General features: G+C 40.0%; 1 protein-coding gene across 1 annotated transcript in view; it reads left to right on the top strand.

Moving 5' to 3' along the window:
- CDK5RAP2 (CDK5 regulatory subunit associated protein 2) overlaps positions 1 to 15,693 on the top strand; it is a 190,657-nt gene that overhangs the window by 61,386 nt on the left and 113,578 nt on the right. Inside the window, exon 12 of the mRNA XM_008055797.2 lies at positions 2,642 to 2,860. Within this exon, the coding sequence (XP_008053988.1) occupies positions 2,642 to 2,860 (219 nt within the window). The remainder of the gene's footprint in view (positions 1 to 2,641; positions 2,861 to 15,693) is intronic.

Raw genomic sequence — 15,693 nt, forward strand, 5'->3', positions numbered from 1 at the left:
AGCCTCGACCTGCAGGGCTCAGGTGATTCTTCCACTTCAGCCTTCCAAGTAGTTGGGACTACAGGCATGCACCACCATGCCTGGCTAATTTTTTTTATTTTTGCAGAGACAAGGTTTTGCTATGTTGCCTAGTCTGGTCTCGAACCCCTGGGCTCAGGCAACTCTTTCACCTCTACCTCCCAAAGTGCTGGGATTACAGGCATGACCCACGGCGCCTGGCATACCCAGTCTTTTAAAAAAATTTTTTAAACTTAAGTAAAAAAAAAAACTAAATTAAATTTAAAAATAAATTATTTAAAAAATTAATTTTTTAAAAAATAAAATAATTTAAAATAAAACATTTTTTTACCCACCATTGTAAACTCACATACATATTCTTTATGCTCTTTACTCAGTTCTCCCAAAGGCAGCATTTTGCATAATTGCAATATAATATCGACACCAGAACATTGACATGAATATCATCCACTGACCTTATTTGATTTTAGCAGTTGACATGCATCTTTTGTGTATGTGTGTATGTGTGTGCATATTTATTTCTGTGCTCCTCAATCTTTTTAAACAACTGCATATAATCCATTGTATGGATATACCATATTATTTTTACTGGGAAGAACATGAGGTAGGACATGGATTTGTATCTTGACTCTGCTTTTCACTAACTGTGTAACCTTTGGCAAGATAGTTGAACTCTCCCAGCTTGTTTATGCGTTGTAAAATCTGAATAATCACTCAAGGATTAAATAAGAAAGTGTATCTAGGGTACAATAAATGCTGTTAGCTCACCCCTAAATTAGGTGGTACCGTCTTCTTCTGGCACAAAAATATAGTACTTTGTTTTTTTTTTTAATTCTTGGATAATGGTTTTATATACATAGCTTTTGGTTTTAGAAACCTGTTACTTTTTGATTGGAAATGAAAGATCATGGAGTAAGTGAGGGAAAAGGGGAACCCGATTTATTCATCCTGTACCTACTGAAATGGCACTTTGTGTATCACATTTAATTTTCACAACAACCTTATGAAAACAGGATATTATTTTCCATTTCACAGATGTACATATGTTTGATAATCACATATGTATTTTCTCTACTGAATTGTGTATTGATGAAATAAAGATGTTCTTGACTCATTTAATCTCGGACTTCGCTGAAGTTATAGCTTCTCAGGGTGGCCATTACACTACCATGCTAACCACTTCTTTTTCTCCAGATGGCTCTGAGTTTGAGCTGTTCTAAACGTAGATGAACATTGCAAGTGCTTGGATACATCTCTGCTTTTGGTCAACCTAAGTACCCTATAAAAGAAAATGATACTTATTTGGGAATAGGCATTGCAATGAGAATATATGTGCCATAGTAAATTATGTGCATATTCAGAGAGGTAAAGGAAGACAAAGCTTTTTTAAAGGAAAAATAAGGAGGATTACATAATTGTTTTGAGATAATTTCCTTGGCTACAACAATCAATAACAAGGGTGATACCAGTTCAAAGTTGGACAGACAGTTGCTGGGCAGATGTCTTTCTAGAAGTATTTTTTGTATAAGGTTGTGATGGCCTTTGTGCAAGGTTGTGGTTTTTTAGTCTTTTATGATAGTTTTTATCAGGCATTTATGCACGAGAACTCTCTTCATAGCTTTCTCTGACTCTATTTGTCAAGGTTTTCTTTTTTTTTTTGAGACAGTCTTATACTGTCACCTAGGAATAGAGTGGCTTGATCATAGCTAACAGTAACCTTGAACTCCTGGACTCGCTTCCCACCTCAGCTTCCTGAGTAGCTGGAACTATAGGTGTGTGCCACCACACATAGCTAATTTTTGGAAAAAAATTTTTTGTAGAAATAGGGTCTTACCATATTGCCCAGACTGGTCTTAAATTCCTGGCCTCAAGCGATCCTCCTACCTCAGCCTCCTAAAATGCTGGGATTACAGGTTTGAGCCACCATGCCTGGCATATACCATTTTTTTTTTTTTTTGAGTTGGAGTCTCACTCTGTCGCCCAGACTGGAGTGCAGTGGCCGCTCCCGGCCACCGCAGCCTCGACCTGCTGGGCTCCGGCGATCCTTCCGCCTCAGCCTTCTGAGTAGCTGGGACTACAGGCGCACGTTACCACACCCAGCTGATTTTTTGATTTATTGTAGAGATGAGGTCTCGCTGCCCAGGCGGGTCTCGAACCCGCGGGCTCAGGCATTCACTCACCTCAGCCTCCCAAAGGCGCGGGATTACAGGCTGAGCCACCGAGCCCGGCTGTCTACCATTTTTTAAAATGACTTAATTTTTTTTTAAGCCGTTGTAATAGTAGCATGCTCTCATATCTTAGAAAATACAAAGAAATGAAAAAAAAATTAACTGTAGTCCCATGCAACTAAAAACAGTTACTGTTAACATTTTGTGATTTTTTTCTAGTCCTTTAAAAAATGCTTCTTTTATACAACTGTAGGCTTTGCTTCCTTAACATCAATATCATAACAATCATTATCCTGTGTTATTCTAAAATCTTTGTATTATTTTTGCCTTGGATTCTGAATGTTATCTATGTTAATCTTTTTGCTTCCCTTACCCCGTGAGAAGAAAAAGGAGCCTAGATTTCTTGGTTAGTTTAATGAGGTGGGAGAATCTTGCCTCTCTTCCTTCTCTTCTAGGCGCCTGAAAACTGTGAGGCAGCTCTGTCTGGAAACGACACCCTTTTGGCTGAGCTGCGCTCAGAAAACCTCACCAAGAGTACGGAGAACCACAGACTGCGTAGAAACATTAAGAAGGCCACCCAGGAGCTGAGTGATTTGCAGGAGGAGAGGGAGAGACTCAAGAAGAACCTGGAAGAAACCCATCGAGAGAAGAGCCAAAGAGACTGCATCATCCATGTGAGTACTGACTATTCTGAGAGTGGGCAGTGCTTTTGGGCTGGGGCTGTGTGGCCGTTTCTAGTGATACGGTGAGATGCAGTACAGAAAACTTAGAAAAATCTGGAAAATACAAAGAAAAAAATATTTCACTCATTGTCTCATTACCTAGAAATGACCAGTTTTAAAACTATTTGATGTTTTTGTCTTTTTATTCTCTCCCTCTCTGTCTCTGTTTCTTTCTCTATCTCTGTCTCTCTCTCTCTCTCTCTCTCTCTCTCATTCACACACACACACACACACACACACACACACACACACACACACACACACTCTTTATAGGTATCAAGCTGAAGATACAGTTTTGTATCCTGTTTATTTTATTATTTTGAGACAGGGTTTAGCTGTATCATCTAGGCTAGGGTACAGTGGCATGGTAGCTCACTGCAGACTCAAACTCCTGGGCTCAAGCAATCTTTCTGCCTCAGCCTCCTGAGTACTTAGGACTGTAGGCATGTATCCCCATGCCTGGCTAATTCTTAACATTTTTCAAGAGATTGAGTCTCACTGTGTTGCTTTGGCTGGTGTCAAACTGGCCTCAAGTAATTCTTCTGCCTTGGCTTCCCAAAGTTCTGGATTACAGATGTGAGCCATTATGCCCTGCCTATCTGCTTTTTTAAATTCGTTGTTCTGTCTTTGGTGTGTTGCCATATCATGGATGTTCTTCAAAAACATTATTTTTGGTGCCACCATGATATTTCAACACTTGAAATTACAATTTATTTAACTACTTACTGAAGAGCCATTTAAGTCATTTTACCTTTTTTTGCCTTATAATAAATTCTGCAGCAAATATCGTTGTCTATAAATATTTATCTATAGATTTTTTTCTTTTTCTTCTTTTTTTTTTTTTTAATGAGCTCTCACTGTGTTGCCCAGGCTGGTCTTGAACTCCTGGACTCAATGGACTCAAGCAATCCTCCCATCTCAACCTCCTGAGTAGCTGGGATTATAGGTGCATGCCACTGCGCTTGGCTCACTGATTATTTCTGATAGAAATATAATAACTGAATCAAAGAGTATGGATATTTTAACATATAGATATGCTCAAGTTCTCCAGAAAGATTGTTTTCTGAATCTTTCTGAATCGGAAAGGTTTTTTTATGTGATCTTTTTATATGACTATGCTCTATTCAGCAATAGGTATTAGCATTTAAACCTCTCTAAATTTGGTAAGCTTATTAAATTTCAATTCTATTTAAACTTAGGTATTTAGCATCTTTTAATTTAGTACCTCCTGAGAGTCATATCTAGATACATAGCCTTGGTGCAATCAGGATTGGGATCTGAGTGATCATTGGCATGCAGGTTAATTGAATTACCTGCCTTTGATCTTGGGGCAGGCAGAGTTCTCAGAGTAGAGGACTCAAAAGAGAGTTTACAGGTACCAGTGGTTGGTTTTATGGTGGCTGCTGGTGGTAAGGACGCCATGATCCAAAGTTTGAAGTCCCAATGTTATCACTGAAGAAAAAATTGAAATACAAATGTTTATATCTTTATAAAAAGTTAACATACTTATGGGAGCAATAAAAGAAATTTAGAAAAATAGGAAAACACTAGTTGCAGTTCTACTATCCTAACAAAATAACTATTTCTGCACTTCATTATTACCTTTCTGTCCTGTTGCACACGAATTCCTGGTTTAATCAGAGGCTAAGTACTATTCTGTATCCCTTCATCACTTAATCTATCATATGCACCTCCCCATATTGTATAGGCTCCAGAATGATCATGTTGAATTATCTTTCTTTCTTTTTTTTTTTTTTTGAAACGGAGCCTCACTGTGTTGACCAGGCTGATCTCGAAATCCTGGTCTCAAGTTATCCTCCTGCCTCAGCCTCCCAAAGTACTGGGATTTAGTGAGCTACCATGCATAGCCTGAATGGTGCATATGCTTTTGGGCATAAAGACATTTTCTCTTGGAATCCCTAGGACAGATTCTGTGAGATTAGTGGGTCAGATGGTGGAAATATTTTATACTGTCAAATTATTTGTCTAAGGATGGGCCCATTTTATGCTGCCACTAGCAGTGTTGGAATATATCAGTTTTTTGTATGTTATTTTAAAAAAATATATAATTTTAAAGATGTGGGGTACAATTCAGGGTTAGGTATACAAATGTTCGTTATGCAGGTATTCTTGTTGATGAGGTGTTCCTCCCCCATCTCCCGGCAATTTATTGCTACTGCCAATCACACCCTCCCTGGCAGTTTCCCACTACTTTTACATGTTATTAAAAGACTTGTTTCTCATATTTATTAATGCTATTAAACACCAAATGAATCTGGTTTGGATGCTGCTGGAATTTCAGTGGATAACTTCTAAAAGTTTTCCTTTTTAAAAAAATTTTAAAGATGTGAGGTACAGTTCAGGATTAGGTCTACAAATGGTCTTTGTACAGGTAAAGAGTTTTATTTTTCTAAGGGAAGTGAAGATGTTATACATGACAAAATGCAAAACTGGTTAAAATCCACAGCTAATTAATGCAACGTATATTTAGTGTAAATGATCTTTGTGGAATGGAGTGGTCAGGCAAATCTTCTAGGAGGTGCTGACACTTGAGTTGAATAAGAAGGGTAAGAGCTGAGCAGCATGCTTTTATGGATGAGGTAAAGAAAAGTCTGGGGGCAACCCCTTCGGATCCCCTCCCACTGTGGGAGCTTCTCTGTCCTCTCAATAAATCCTGCTTACTCAAAAAAAGAAAAAAAAAGGTCTGGCTAGAGGACTCTTTTAAGAATTGCAGTTTTTATAGTCAATTCTTATATCCTTCACTGTTAGATGATAGTTTTTGTAGTTTAAAATGGTTGCTCCCTAATCCCCATAATAAAAATGACCATTCAGTATAATTTGGATGGCAGAAGATATATATATGAGAGAGGACGGCAAAAACAACGGAAATTATCTTTTGGAGGACAGGCTTCTTATAGTACAGGTTTCCCCCACTATGTAAGTATTGTAGGAATCCATTGGCATCAGTGTATCAGCTAGCATTATTTGTGAGAGGCTGTGTTCAGCTTCAGTGAATCTTTTTTGGGGATTATTTCAGTGTGTTTGCCCATTTCATGATGGGTGATTTATGAGTGCACCTGCCCACACAGCACTGAGTGTTTAGCAGTTTTTGACCAAAAACAGCATAACCCCTATGCACCCGATCTTACCCCAAGTGACTTTTTGATTCCCCAATGAAAAAAGTTCTCAAAGGGAAACGTTTTGCTGATGTGGAAGAGGTGAAACAAAAAATGGCAGAAGCACTAACGGGCATCAAAACTGACGAGTTCAAAAACTATTTTGAGCAGTGGAGAAAGCATCTTGATAGGTGTATTGCATCAAACGGAGAGTACTTTGAAGGTGACTGAAGTTTGAACATGTAAGAATATAATAAGTACACGATTTTTTAATAAATAAATTTTGTGTGTTTTTTTTTAGTTCTTCCTCATACGTGCATGTGCACACGTGTGCATGCACACACACACGCGCACACACACACATATATACATATAATATGCAATTTTTTTCTACATTATAACTTAATCTTGGTAAGCATTTGAAATGGCTGTATAACATTACATCAAGTGGAGATGCTGTAATTTTCTTATGTATCCTTCAATTGTTAGATGTTTGCTGGTTTTCTAATTCACTTATTTATGTAGTTGTTTCTAGAAGAATTTTGGGCTGCTGTGGGCAAAAACATGTATTCCTACATTACATGTATCTATCTTCGTAAGGTGGTTACAATATTTGGCAAGGAATGGAAGGGGATTATGGTGGCAAGAGGGTAGTACTCAGGTGAAATATACTATGGGTGGGATTTTCTTGTGAGTGTCAGAAACCCAACTTGAATTAATTTTGGCAAAAAGGGAACCTTATTGCCTTGTGTAACTAAACTGCTCTAAGGACAGAGGCACTGGGACATTGCCAGCTTCTTTTTCTTACATCCCTTTACTTCTGTTCTAAGTGGTTGGATCCCTTGTTGCTAGCCCTGCTGGAATCATGTCAGTTTATTGCAGAAAAGGAAGGAAGACTCTCACTTTCTACTACCCTGACTGGCTTTCTGTCAGGCAGGTGAGGTACTGAGAAGCCCAACTAGGGTTACAGGTCCATCGTGCTTTGATAGAAGAGGGAGCGAGAGACAGAGGAGTATACATCACTGGCAGCCTCCTGTAGAGCTGCATGTTTGGAGGGGCTTGGGTAAGTACTCAGAGAAAGTGATATTTTGTCTCAGAGCACTGGACAGACTAAAACAACAGCTGTGCTCTCTAACTGCCTACCTCAAGTGAGCTTTCCTGTGACTCAGAGCTTCTTGGCATCTCATTGTGACTACTTTTATAGATCAAGTTATATATATGTTTCTGACAAGATGATTTGACCATGGTATCCTTTTTGTATATACATTGTATCACAATCATAACTCTAGTTAACTTTTGTTTATAGTCTTAAGAATTTGGATGTATCCATCTCACATGATGGACCAGATTTAGTAGGTATTGGCTTGTTCGGAATCTAGGGAAACTTGGTAGGGTGGTGTTTTTGCTTTATGGTGCTAGGATAAATGCACAGGTAGAAGCATAGCCCACAAGCCTTGCATATCTTATCAACTTGTTTCTGTTAACCAGGCTCCTTATTTAACTAGAGCATCTCCCACTCACCAGCTGCTACTGGTATTGCTTTTAGATGGAAACAAACGGACAAAATCCAGACCTTATAGTGGTCTCTATTTCTGCCCTGGCAAAGGGAAGGAATGCATTCATACATTTGGCAACATTGAACACTCTTCATGCCCTCTAGTAGGCATGGGGACAATTCCCTAACAGATATGAACATGCTTCCATAGGAACACAGAGAGAGGAAGTGGCTCGCAGGACCATAGAAGCCTCCTAAGGAAAGCAGCTTTTGAACTGCTCCTGAAGTTTGAATTAAAGATTAATAGGTAGACAAGGGAGAGAAGGGTTTTGAAGGTTCAGAGGTAGGAGAGAGTATGGTGATTTTGGGGAAGAGTTCAGGGCTATAGTGAAGGGTAGTTGCCTTTAGGAACATGTCGGGAGATTAATTTGGGAAGAGTTGGCTTGTGGAGAGCCTCAGATGTCAGAGTTTGGGATCCTGGACTTGACCTATAGGCCCCAGTAGAGGGGGAGTTAAGCAGAGGATTGACAGGATCAAATGTGTAGTTTAGACAAGTCTGATGGATATCTGGAGGATGGATTGGTGACGGAAATCTGGGAGACAAGAAGATGAGAAAAGGCCTTTAGCACATAATTCAGGCTCTGAGACATCAGGGTTATGTGGGAAATAAAAGGAATCCTTTCCTTTGTAATGGGGATGCATAGGTATGGCTTCTAGATCTTGTCTTGGTGCATATTCAAGACTCTTGGATACTCAGCTTTGGGGCTCTCTCATGTTTATTCAAACTTCACTGCATCCCACAGGTAGAATAAAGAAAACATTGATTAGGAAAATGCCCAGAACACAGGTCTTGTTCTCGGTCCACATTCAGCTCCGGCTTCATGCAGCTCAGTTTTCAATGCCCTCTTCAGTAATGAAAACTGCTATTCAGAGTGATAGAAGGAAAGCAGATATGATCCTTAGGTGTAGATTGTACTTTACAGTTTATAAAGGTGCTCACAACTCACTATAGCCTCAACCTCCTGGGCTCAGGCGGTCTTCCTGCCTCAGCTTCCTAAGTAGCTGAGGGGTACAGGTGTGCCACCACGCCCAACTGATTTGATTTTTTTTGTAGAGATGAGATCTTGCTGTGTTGTCTGGGCTGATCTTGAACTCCTGGGCTCAAGCAGTCCTCCCTCCTCGGCTTCTCAAAGTGCTAGGATTAAAAGTGTGAGCCTCTGTGCCTGCTCTATTTTAAAGATTAATCTCAGCCTCAGAATTTAAGTGATTTGATCATGGTCGTATAGAAAGTGATGCATATGCAACATGGACTCAGGTCTGTGGTCTCTAATTTCAGGACTTTACCTAAGATACTATGCTGTGGCTATGCCAGATCCTCAGTAATTATATTGAGAATACTGTGCCTTTTGCAGAAAGGAAGATTAATTCTTTTTTAGCTTTTCGGCAGACCAGAATAATACATTCTCAAGAACACCCAACTTGAAGTATTCTGGCTAATTGAAGCATTAAAAATTATAATTTATTTCTTTTTATGTCTCAAAAAACATTTTCAGAAGTTTATAGAAAGTCGTGAGGTTAGGCCAGTTGCAGTGGCTCACGCCTATAATCCCAGCACTTTGGGAGACCGAGGTGAGAGGATTGCCCGAGCCCACAGGTTTAAGACCAGCTCGGGCAACTTGGCGAGACCTCATCTCTACAATAAATCAAGAAAAATTAGCCAGGCATGGTGGCACATGCCTGTAGTTCTAGCTACTTGGAAGGCTGAAGTGGAAGGATCGCCTGAGCCCTGTAGTTCAAGGCAGCAGTGACTATGAGCATCACTGCACTCCAGTCTGGGCAACAGAGTGAGACTCCAACTCAAAAAAAGAAAGTCATAAGCTTAAATGAGATTAAAAAAAAAAAATAAAGACATTAGGGGAAAGGAAAAAAAATGACTACTAAAATGGTACCACGGATTGTGTATGTAAAATGCATGTTGTAACATTCTTCACATTGCTAAAGAGTGAAATTAAAATCTTGCTGGTGGTCCTGGCAGTGAAAGCAAAAAGGGAAAATCAGTTACAAGGTTTCTAGTGTCAGTAACATGAACATGTCAAGTAGGACAGCTTTTACTGGCACTGAGGCCCGAGGGAAGAGTTGCCTCTGGTGAGTTTTATGAAGTATAGTCTTCAACAATACCTCCATTCAATAAGAACATTTCTGCAGAAGACCAGATCAGTGTTATCCAAGTCAGTAAGCTTGTAAGTGGGAAGGTTTTCATTCCCTGGGACTGTATCTGGCTCTTTTCCATTATTCTCTTTTTTGGACAAGAAGAATTATGAAATCACTTGGAAATGTCTCAGTCCTGTTTACAGATGAGTTCTAACTTAAAACCTGTGCAGAGGACCCAGATCAAGCAGTCCTGATTTTTGTAGCATTCTCAATTCTGATGGTTAGCCAATGAATCCTCTTTTGGATGTGATCAAACCATCCTTTACTTATGCCAAAAACATTTATTGCCAGTCTAATTATGCCTGTTCTTTAGCATTTTGGAAGGAGGCAGTTTTTTGACTAATAATTCAGCTTGGATCTGAGGCTTATGAATTAATTCATTGTATCTGATTTTGCATGAACACTGAGAAGTCGGGCCCTGAGAGTCAGTTCTTTGTTTTAATTACCTGTGATTGCAGTGACCTTGTGCCATTTGACTTAGCGTGTGTTATAATTTTCAGTTTTTTTGTTTATTCAGTGTATACTTATTGAGACTTGCAGTGGTGTAGGTACTGTTGTTAGGCTTGAGAGTATCTCAGAGGCTCATGTGTGGGGCTGTTCTAATAGCTGCTTTAAAAGGCAGTCTCCTCAGTTTTCCTCAGTTTTCTTATGAAATTGCTATCATCTCTATGGATCATAAATATGGAGACTCTCCCTTATCTCTTCCTCGTATTTTATCATTTCTGTACCAGGCTTTGTCCTGGGCACTGAGAATACAGGACTGAATAAAATCTACACAGTCTCTGAAGGAATCTAGTGGAAAAATAATACAAGCTTTGGTTTTTACTTTGGGAATCTTGTAATGAAAAAGGTCAAAAAGTGAGGATCACAGATTCCCTGAATTGTATTATACCTCCTTGCCACCACAGGGACCAATATCCATCCCTTCAAGGAAATTCAGGAGGCCTTTGCAAAAAACAAAACAAAACAAACACACAGAAAAACCAGGGTTCCCAAGTCTGTGTCTTAACTACGATGTTCAAGGTGTTCTAACCTCTGAGGATGCTACTTGGATCCTCATATCTCTGAGTTTGATACATTGGGCTGAGACTTAAGGCTTGCCTTTTAGTGTGTGCTTGTATGTGCATGTGTCTGAGTTTGCATGCACATGCGAGTGTGCATGCGCACATGTGTGTGTGTGTGTGTGTGTGTGCGTTTGGTGAAATGTGGGAGAAAGAGAAAACTGTTTATTTGAGATGAGCTCTCTCTGGTTCATGCGCTCCGTATTCTACTCAGGGTGGGTGGGAGAGAGGAGCAAGCTAAGGTTTTTTGTTCTCCTTTATAAGCAACATATATTGGACATTGGCTTTGCCATATCCCCAGGCTATCTCTGAATGTTCTCATCTTTTATGAAATCTGTCATCTGCTACCTGACAAGTATGTGCTTCAGTACCCGGGCACTTAGCTCTGTGGGGATGCATTTACTGGCTAAAGCCCAAAAATCTAATTAAAGTTGTACCCATCACCTAACTGGCTAATCCCGTGTGCTTTGACAGGAGCAGGTTTAATTTCAGGGTAGTTCAGCCTGAACCCCTCCAGTTCTCACTTGCATGCATTGATGGATAGCTCCAAATGAGATTGTGACAGCATTTAGAACCTCTCTTGGTGAACTGGGATCAAAACATGGCATTTAGGCTTTTGGTGTACCCATCACCAAATAGTGCACATTGTACCCAATAGGTAATTTTTCATCCCTTGTCCCCCTTCCAAACTCTTCTCTTCATCTCCAGTGTCCATTATATCATTCTGTATGCTTTGAGGACGCATGGCTTAGCTCCTACTTATAAGTGAGAACATACGGTAACCAGAAACTACTTGTACCCCTAAAGCTATTGAAATAAAAGATAAATTAACACACGGCATTTGGAGACAGTGTCTACAGGCTGGTTGGTTAGGGCTAAGACCACAGATCTGAGGTAATATCCCCCCCTCCAAGGTCAAAGCTCCCCTTGCCTTAAGAAAAACACAATAGGTCTGAAGATTTTGAGTTTGTTTCCTTATTTAAACTTGCAGTTTAAATGACTTATGTTGAAGAAGTCCTGTCTTTACAAATTTCAGTTTCTTGTAAGAGAGCCTGAATGTAGAGACAATGGAGTCAAACTGGATTTGAGTCCTGGCTCTATCACTTACTAGCTGTTAGAGTGTGAACGAGTGACTTTGCCTCTCAGAACCATGGTGTCCATTTCTTATCAGAAAAATAAAGGATTAGTTGGTAGGATTATCTGAGAAAGGATATAGCACTTAGCATAATATCTGACACATCATGTGGTAACTGTTTTGAGGTTGATACTTTTGTCTTGGGCACTAGAAACTCAGCAATTTCAGTCGATATTTTTGGAAGAGTGAAAGATAGTGTTGGACTTGAGTTGCATTCTTAGCTTCACTTAAAGGAGCTTAACCTCTAAGCCAGCTACTTAACCTCTCTAATGCTTATCCACTTAAAATGAGTTTGATTGCCGGGCTCGGTGGCTCAGCCTATAATCCTGTGCCTTTGAGGTGAGTGGATTGCCAGAGCCCGTGGGTTCGAGACCCGCCTGGGCAGCGAGACCTCATCTCTACAATAAATCAAAAAATTAGCCGGGCGTGGTAGCACATGCCTGTAGTTCCAGCTACTTGGAAGTCTGAGGCGGAAGGATCGCCGGAGCCCAGCAGGTCGAGGCTGTGGTGGTTGCAAGCGGCCACTGCACTCCAGTCTGGGCGACAGAGTGAAACTCCAACTCAAAAAAAAAAAAAAATGAGTTTGATTATACTGTTTTGGATTAAATAAATGATTAATAAACTGTAATGTGTGAGAAAATGCCTACTGTGGTTCTTGGCATAGGAAGGTGGATGCTCGATGTATTAGATTCCTTCTTTCTTCTTTTCCTGCTTCCAATTGTGTGGCAGGTGCTGGCTCAGGACTGAATGACAAATCATTGCCTGCTAGAATCTACTAGACACTGTTGATTAATAAATGGGCCTGCCCTCATACCAGTCAGTTCACCAAAACTGTAAATTTCTTCCTTGATCAACACTAACCTCTCCTGCAAAGAAAGTGCTTGTCTGTTCCTTTCCATCTGATTGATCCCTGTAGGAAGGGAGTCGGAACACTTAGATTGAGAGACTTGGGAGTATCTCAGTGACTCATGTATGGGGCTGCTGTTAAAGCTGCTTTGAAGGCAGTCTCCTCGGTTTTCTTATGGAATTGCTGTCATCTCTATGGAACATAAACATGGAAACTGTCCCTTATCTCTCCTTCGTATTTTATCATTTCTCTGCCAGGCTCTGTCCTGGGCACTGGGAGTACAGGACTGAATCAAATCTACACAGTCTCTGAAGGAATCTAGTGGAAAAATAAAATAGAAATGCAGACAAATAGCTAATTAAAGTATAGAATGATAAGTGCAGATAGTGGAATGGATCAAATGCTTTGGGAGCCCAGACAGCGTAACTGTGCCAAGAGACCAGAGTGAGAGGGAGGGAAGGCTTCACCAAGGAGGTGGATTTGAACTGAGACTTGAAGGATTAGTAGTTGCTTAGCCAGTGGGAAGGGAGGTAGAAATGCATTCCTGTTAGAGGGAAGGTCTGTGCCAAGGCATTGGGGACATGAATGAGCCTGACATGTGGGGATCAGTGAGTGGGGCTGGAAGAGGGAGCAGGTATATTCCATTGCATCCTTTGGATGGGGTTTTAGAGATGTGGTGTTTTTCCTCGGGCCTAACCCAGCTGTACCTTGATGCCTGCACAGTTTGAACTCCAACTCCTTTGTCCATTCTTCTTCCCAGCCTTCTGGTGAAAGCTGCACCAAGCCACTTGCTCAGAACTTCTGCAGTCTTCATAGCCAGCATCACACAGTTAGGTGAGGCACGCTTGTTTATTCTCTGTGGCAAGAACTGTCTCATTCCAGTGGCTTTTGGTTTGGAGTTTTTTCAACATAAGAATTCTTTGTTCAAATGAACTCCGGTGGGGAGAAAACATAAAAGTGGAGCTGCTCAGGATGCAGTGAGGTAGGAGGCCTGGCAACCCCTCTCCTCTACCAGGTCCTGCTTCTGCCACAGCACCCAGTGGCTTGAATACCACTATCTTCTACTAATTCTGGAAGTTCTTCTTACATCACTGAGTGTCTATACCTCATTAAGATTTTGGAGAAGTTTCCTGTGTATATTTAAAGGTAACCACCGAGCACTTTGACAAGCCTTCTCACAGTGAAGCCTGATAAAGTGGAAATTTGATGGATGAGAACCTTCTCATTCTCCATCTGGCCGGAGATAAAACAGACTAGCTGGCTGGAGAAGGAAGTGTGAGGGGATGGCTTTTCATTTCTAAGATTTTAGGAATGTTTTATTTTTCAAACAATCCACTTAAAACATTTTTTAAAAAAAATTAGCTAGTCTGCTTTAAGAGAACCCTGCCATGCAGAGGCAGCTCTCAGCTCAGTGCTGGTCCAGAGTGCATCTGTGAATCGTAAGGAAATTGCCCATTAGTGTAGAAATTGAGGCCATCCGTTGATGTCATCATACAAATCTTGCTGTGGCAGCACTAACTTTAAATCAAGGTGGTAGTCTGGTGTAAGATAGGGGTCTTCAAATTTTTTTTTCCCCCTGTGTAAACCCCTTGTTCAAAAGCAAATAAAACAGATGCATCCTTGGGGGCTCTGCAGATTTCTTAGGATGGTGGCTTTTTGCATTAAAATCAAATACAGATTTCCATGCTCTTCACCAAGCCTATTGAGTCAATTTTTGGAGGAAGGCCCAAGAACAAGTAGTTAGATGATATAGCTAGGTTTGGGTATTCCTAACCATAGGGCTCCTTGGGTTTGGTTTGAAAAACTACTGGTATGTTGTAGGAAAAAGAATACAAATAGACCTGTTTTTAAATCCGGATTCTTCTGTGTTTTACCTATGTTAATTTGGCTAAGTTGTTTAAGGTCTTTGAACTTCGGTTTTTGATTGGCAAAATGAGTATAATCAGGTGCATTCATACCTTGGAGATTTTGTGGGTTCAGTTCCAGACCACCACAATAAAGTGAATACTGCAGTAAAGTGAATCACACAAATTTTTTTGTTTCCCAGTGCAAATAAAAGTTATACTAACACTATAGTGTAGTATATTAAGTGTGTAATAGTGTTATTTCTAAAAAAATGTACATGCCTTAATTTAAAAATACTCTATTGCTAAAAAAAATGCTAATGATCATCTGTGCCTTCACTGAGTTGTAATCTTTTTGCTGGTAGAGGATCTTGTCTTGATGTTGATGGCTGTTGACTGATCAGGGTGGTGGTTGCTGAAGGGTGGAGTGGCTGTGGCAATTTAAAAAAATAAGACAGCAATAAAGTTTGCCACATTGATTGACTCTTTCACAAAAGATTTTTCTCTTGCATGCGGTGCTGTTTGATAGCATGTTACCCACAATAGAACTTTCAAAATTGGAGTCAGTTCTCTCAAATCCAGCCATTGCTTTATCAACCTAGTTTATATAATGATCTTATTCCCTTGTTGTTATTTCAACAGTGTTCATAGCATCTTCACCAGGAATAGATTCCATGTCAAGAAACCACTTTCTTTGCCCAATCATAAGAAGTAACTTCTCATCTGTTCAAGTTTTATCATACATTGTAGCAATTTAGTCACATTTTCAGGCTCTGCTTCTAATTCTAGTTCTTTTGCTATTTCTGTCACATCTGCAGTTACTTCTTCCACTGAAGTCTTGAACCCCTCAAAGTCATCCATGAATGTTGGAATCAACTTCTTTCAAACTCCTGTTAGTGTTGATATTTTGACCTCCTCTCACAAACTACAGATGTTCTTAATGGTATTTTGAATGGTGAATTCTTTCAAGGAAAGTATTGGTTTACTTTGCCCAAATCCATCAGAGGAATTACTATCTATGGCAGCTATACCCTACAAAATTTCTTTCTTTCTTTTTTTTTTTTTTTTTTTTTTTT

This window comes from Carlito syrichta, unplaced genomic scaffold (genome assembly GCF_000164805.1).
Source record: "Carlito syrichta isolate Samal-C Ts95f unplaced genomic scaffold, Tarsius_syrichta-2.0.1 Scaffold82277, whole genome shotgun sequence".
In the NCBI taxonomy this organism is placed as follows: domain Eukaryota; kingdom Metazoa; phylum Chordata; class Mammalia; order Primates; family Tarsiidae; genus Carlito; species Carlito syrichta.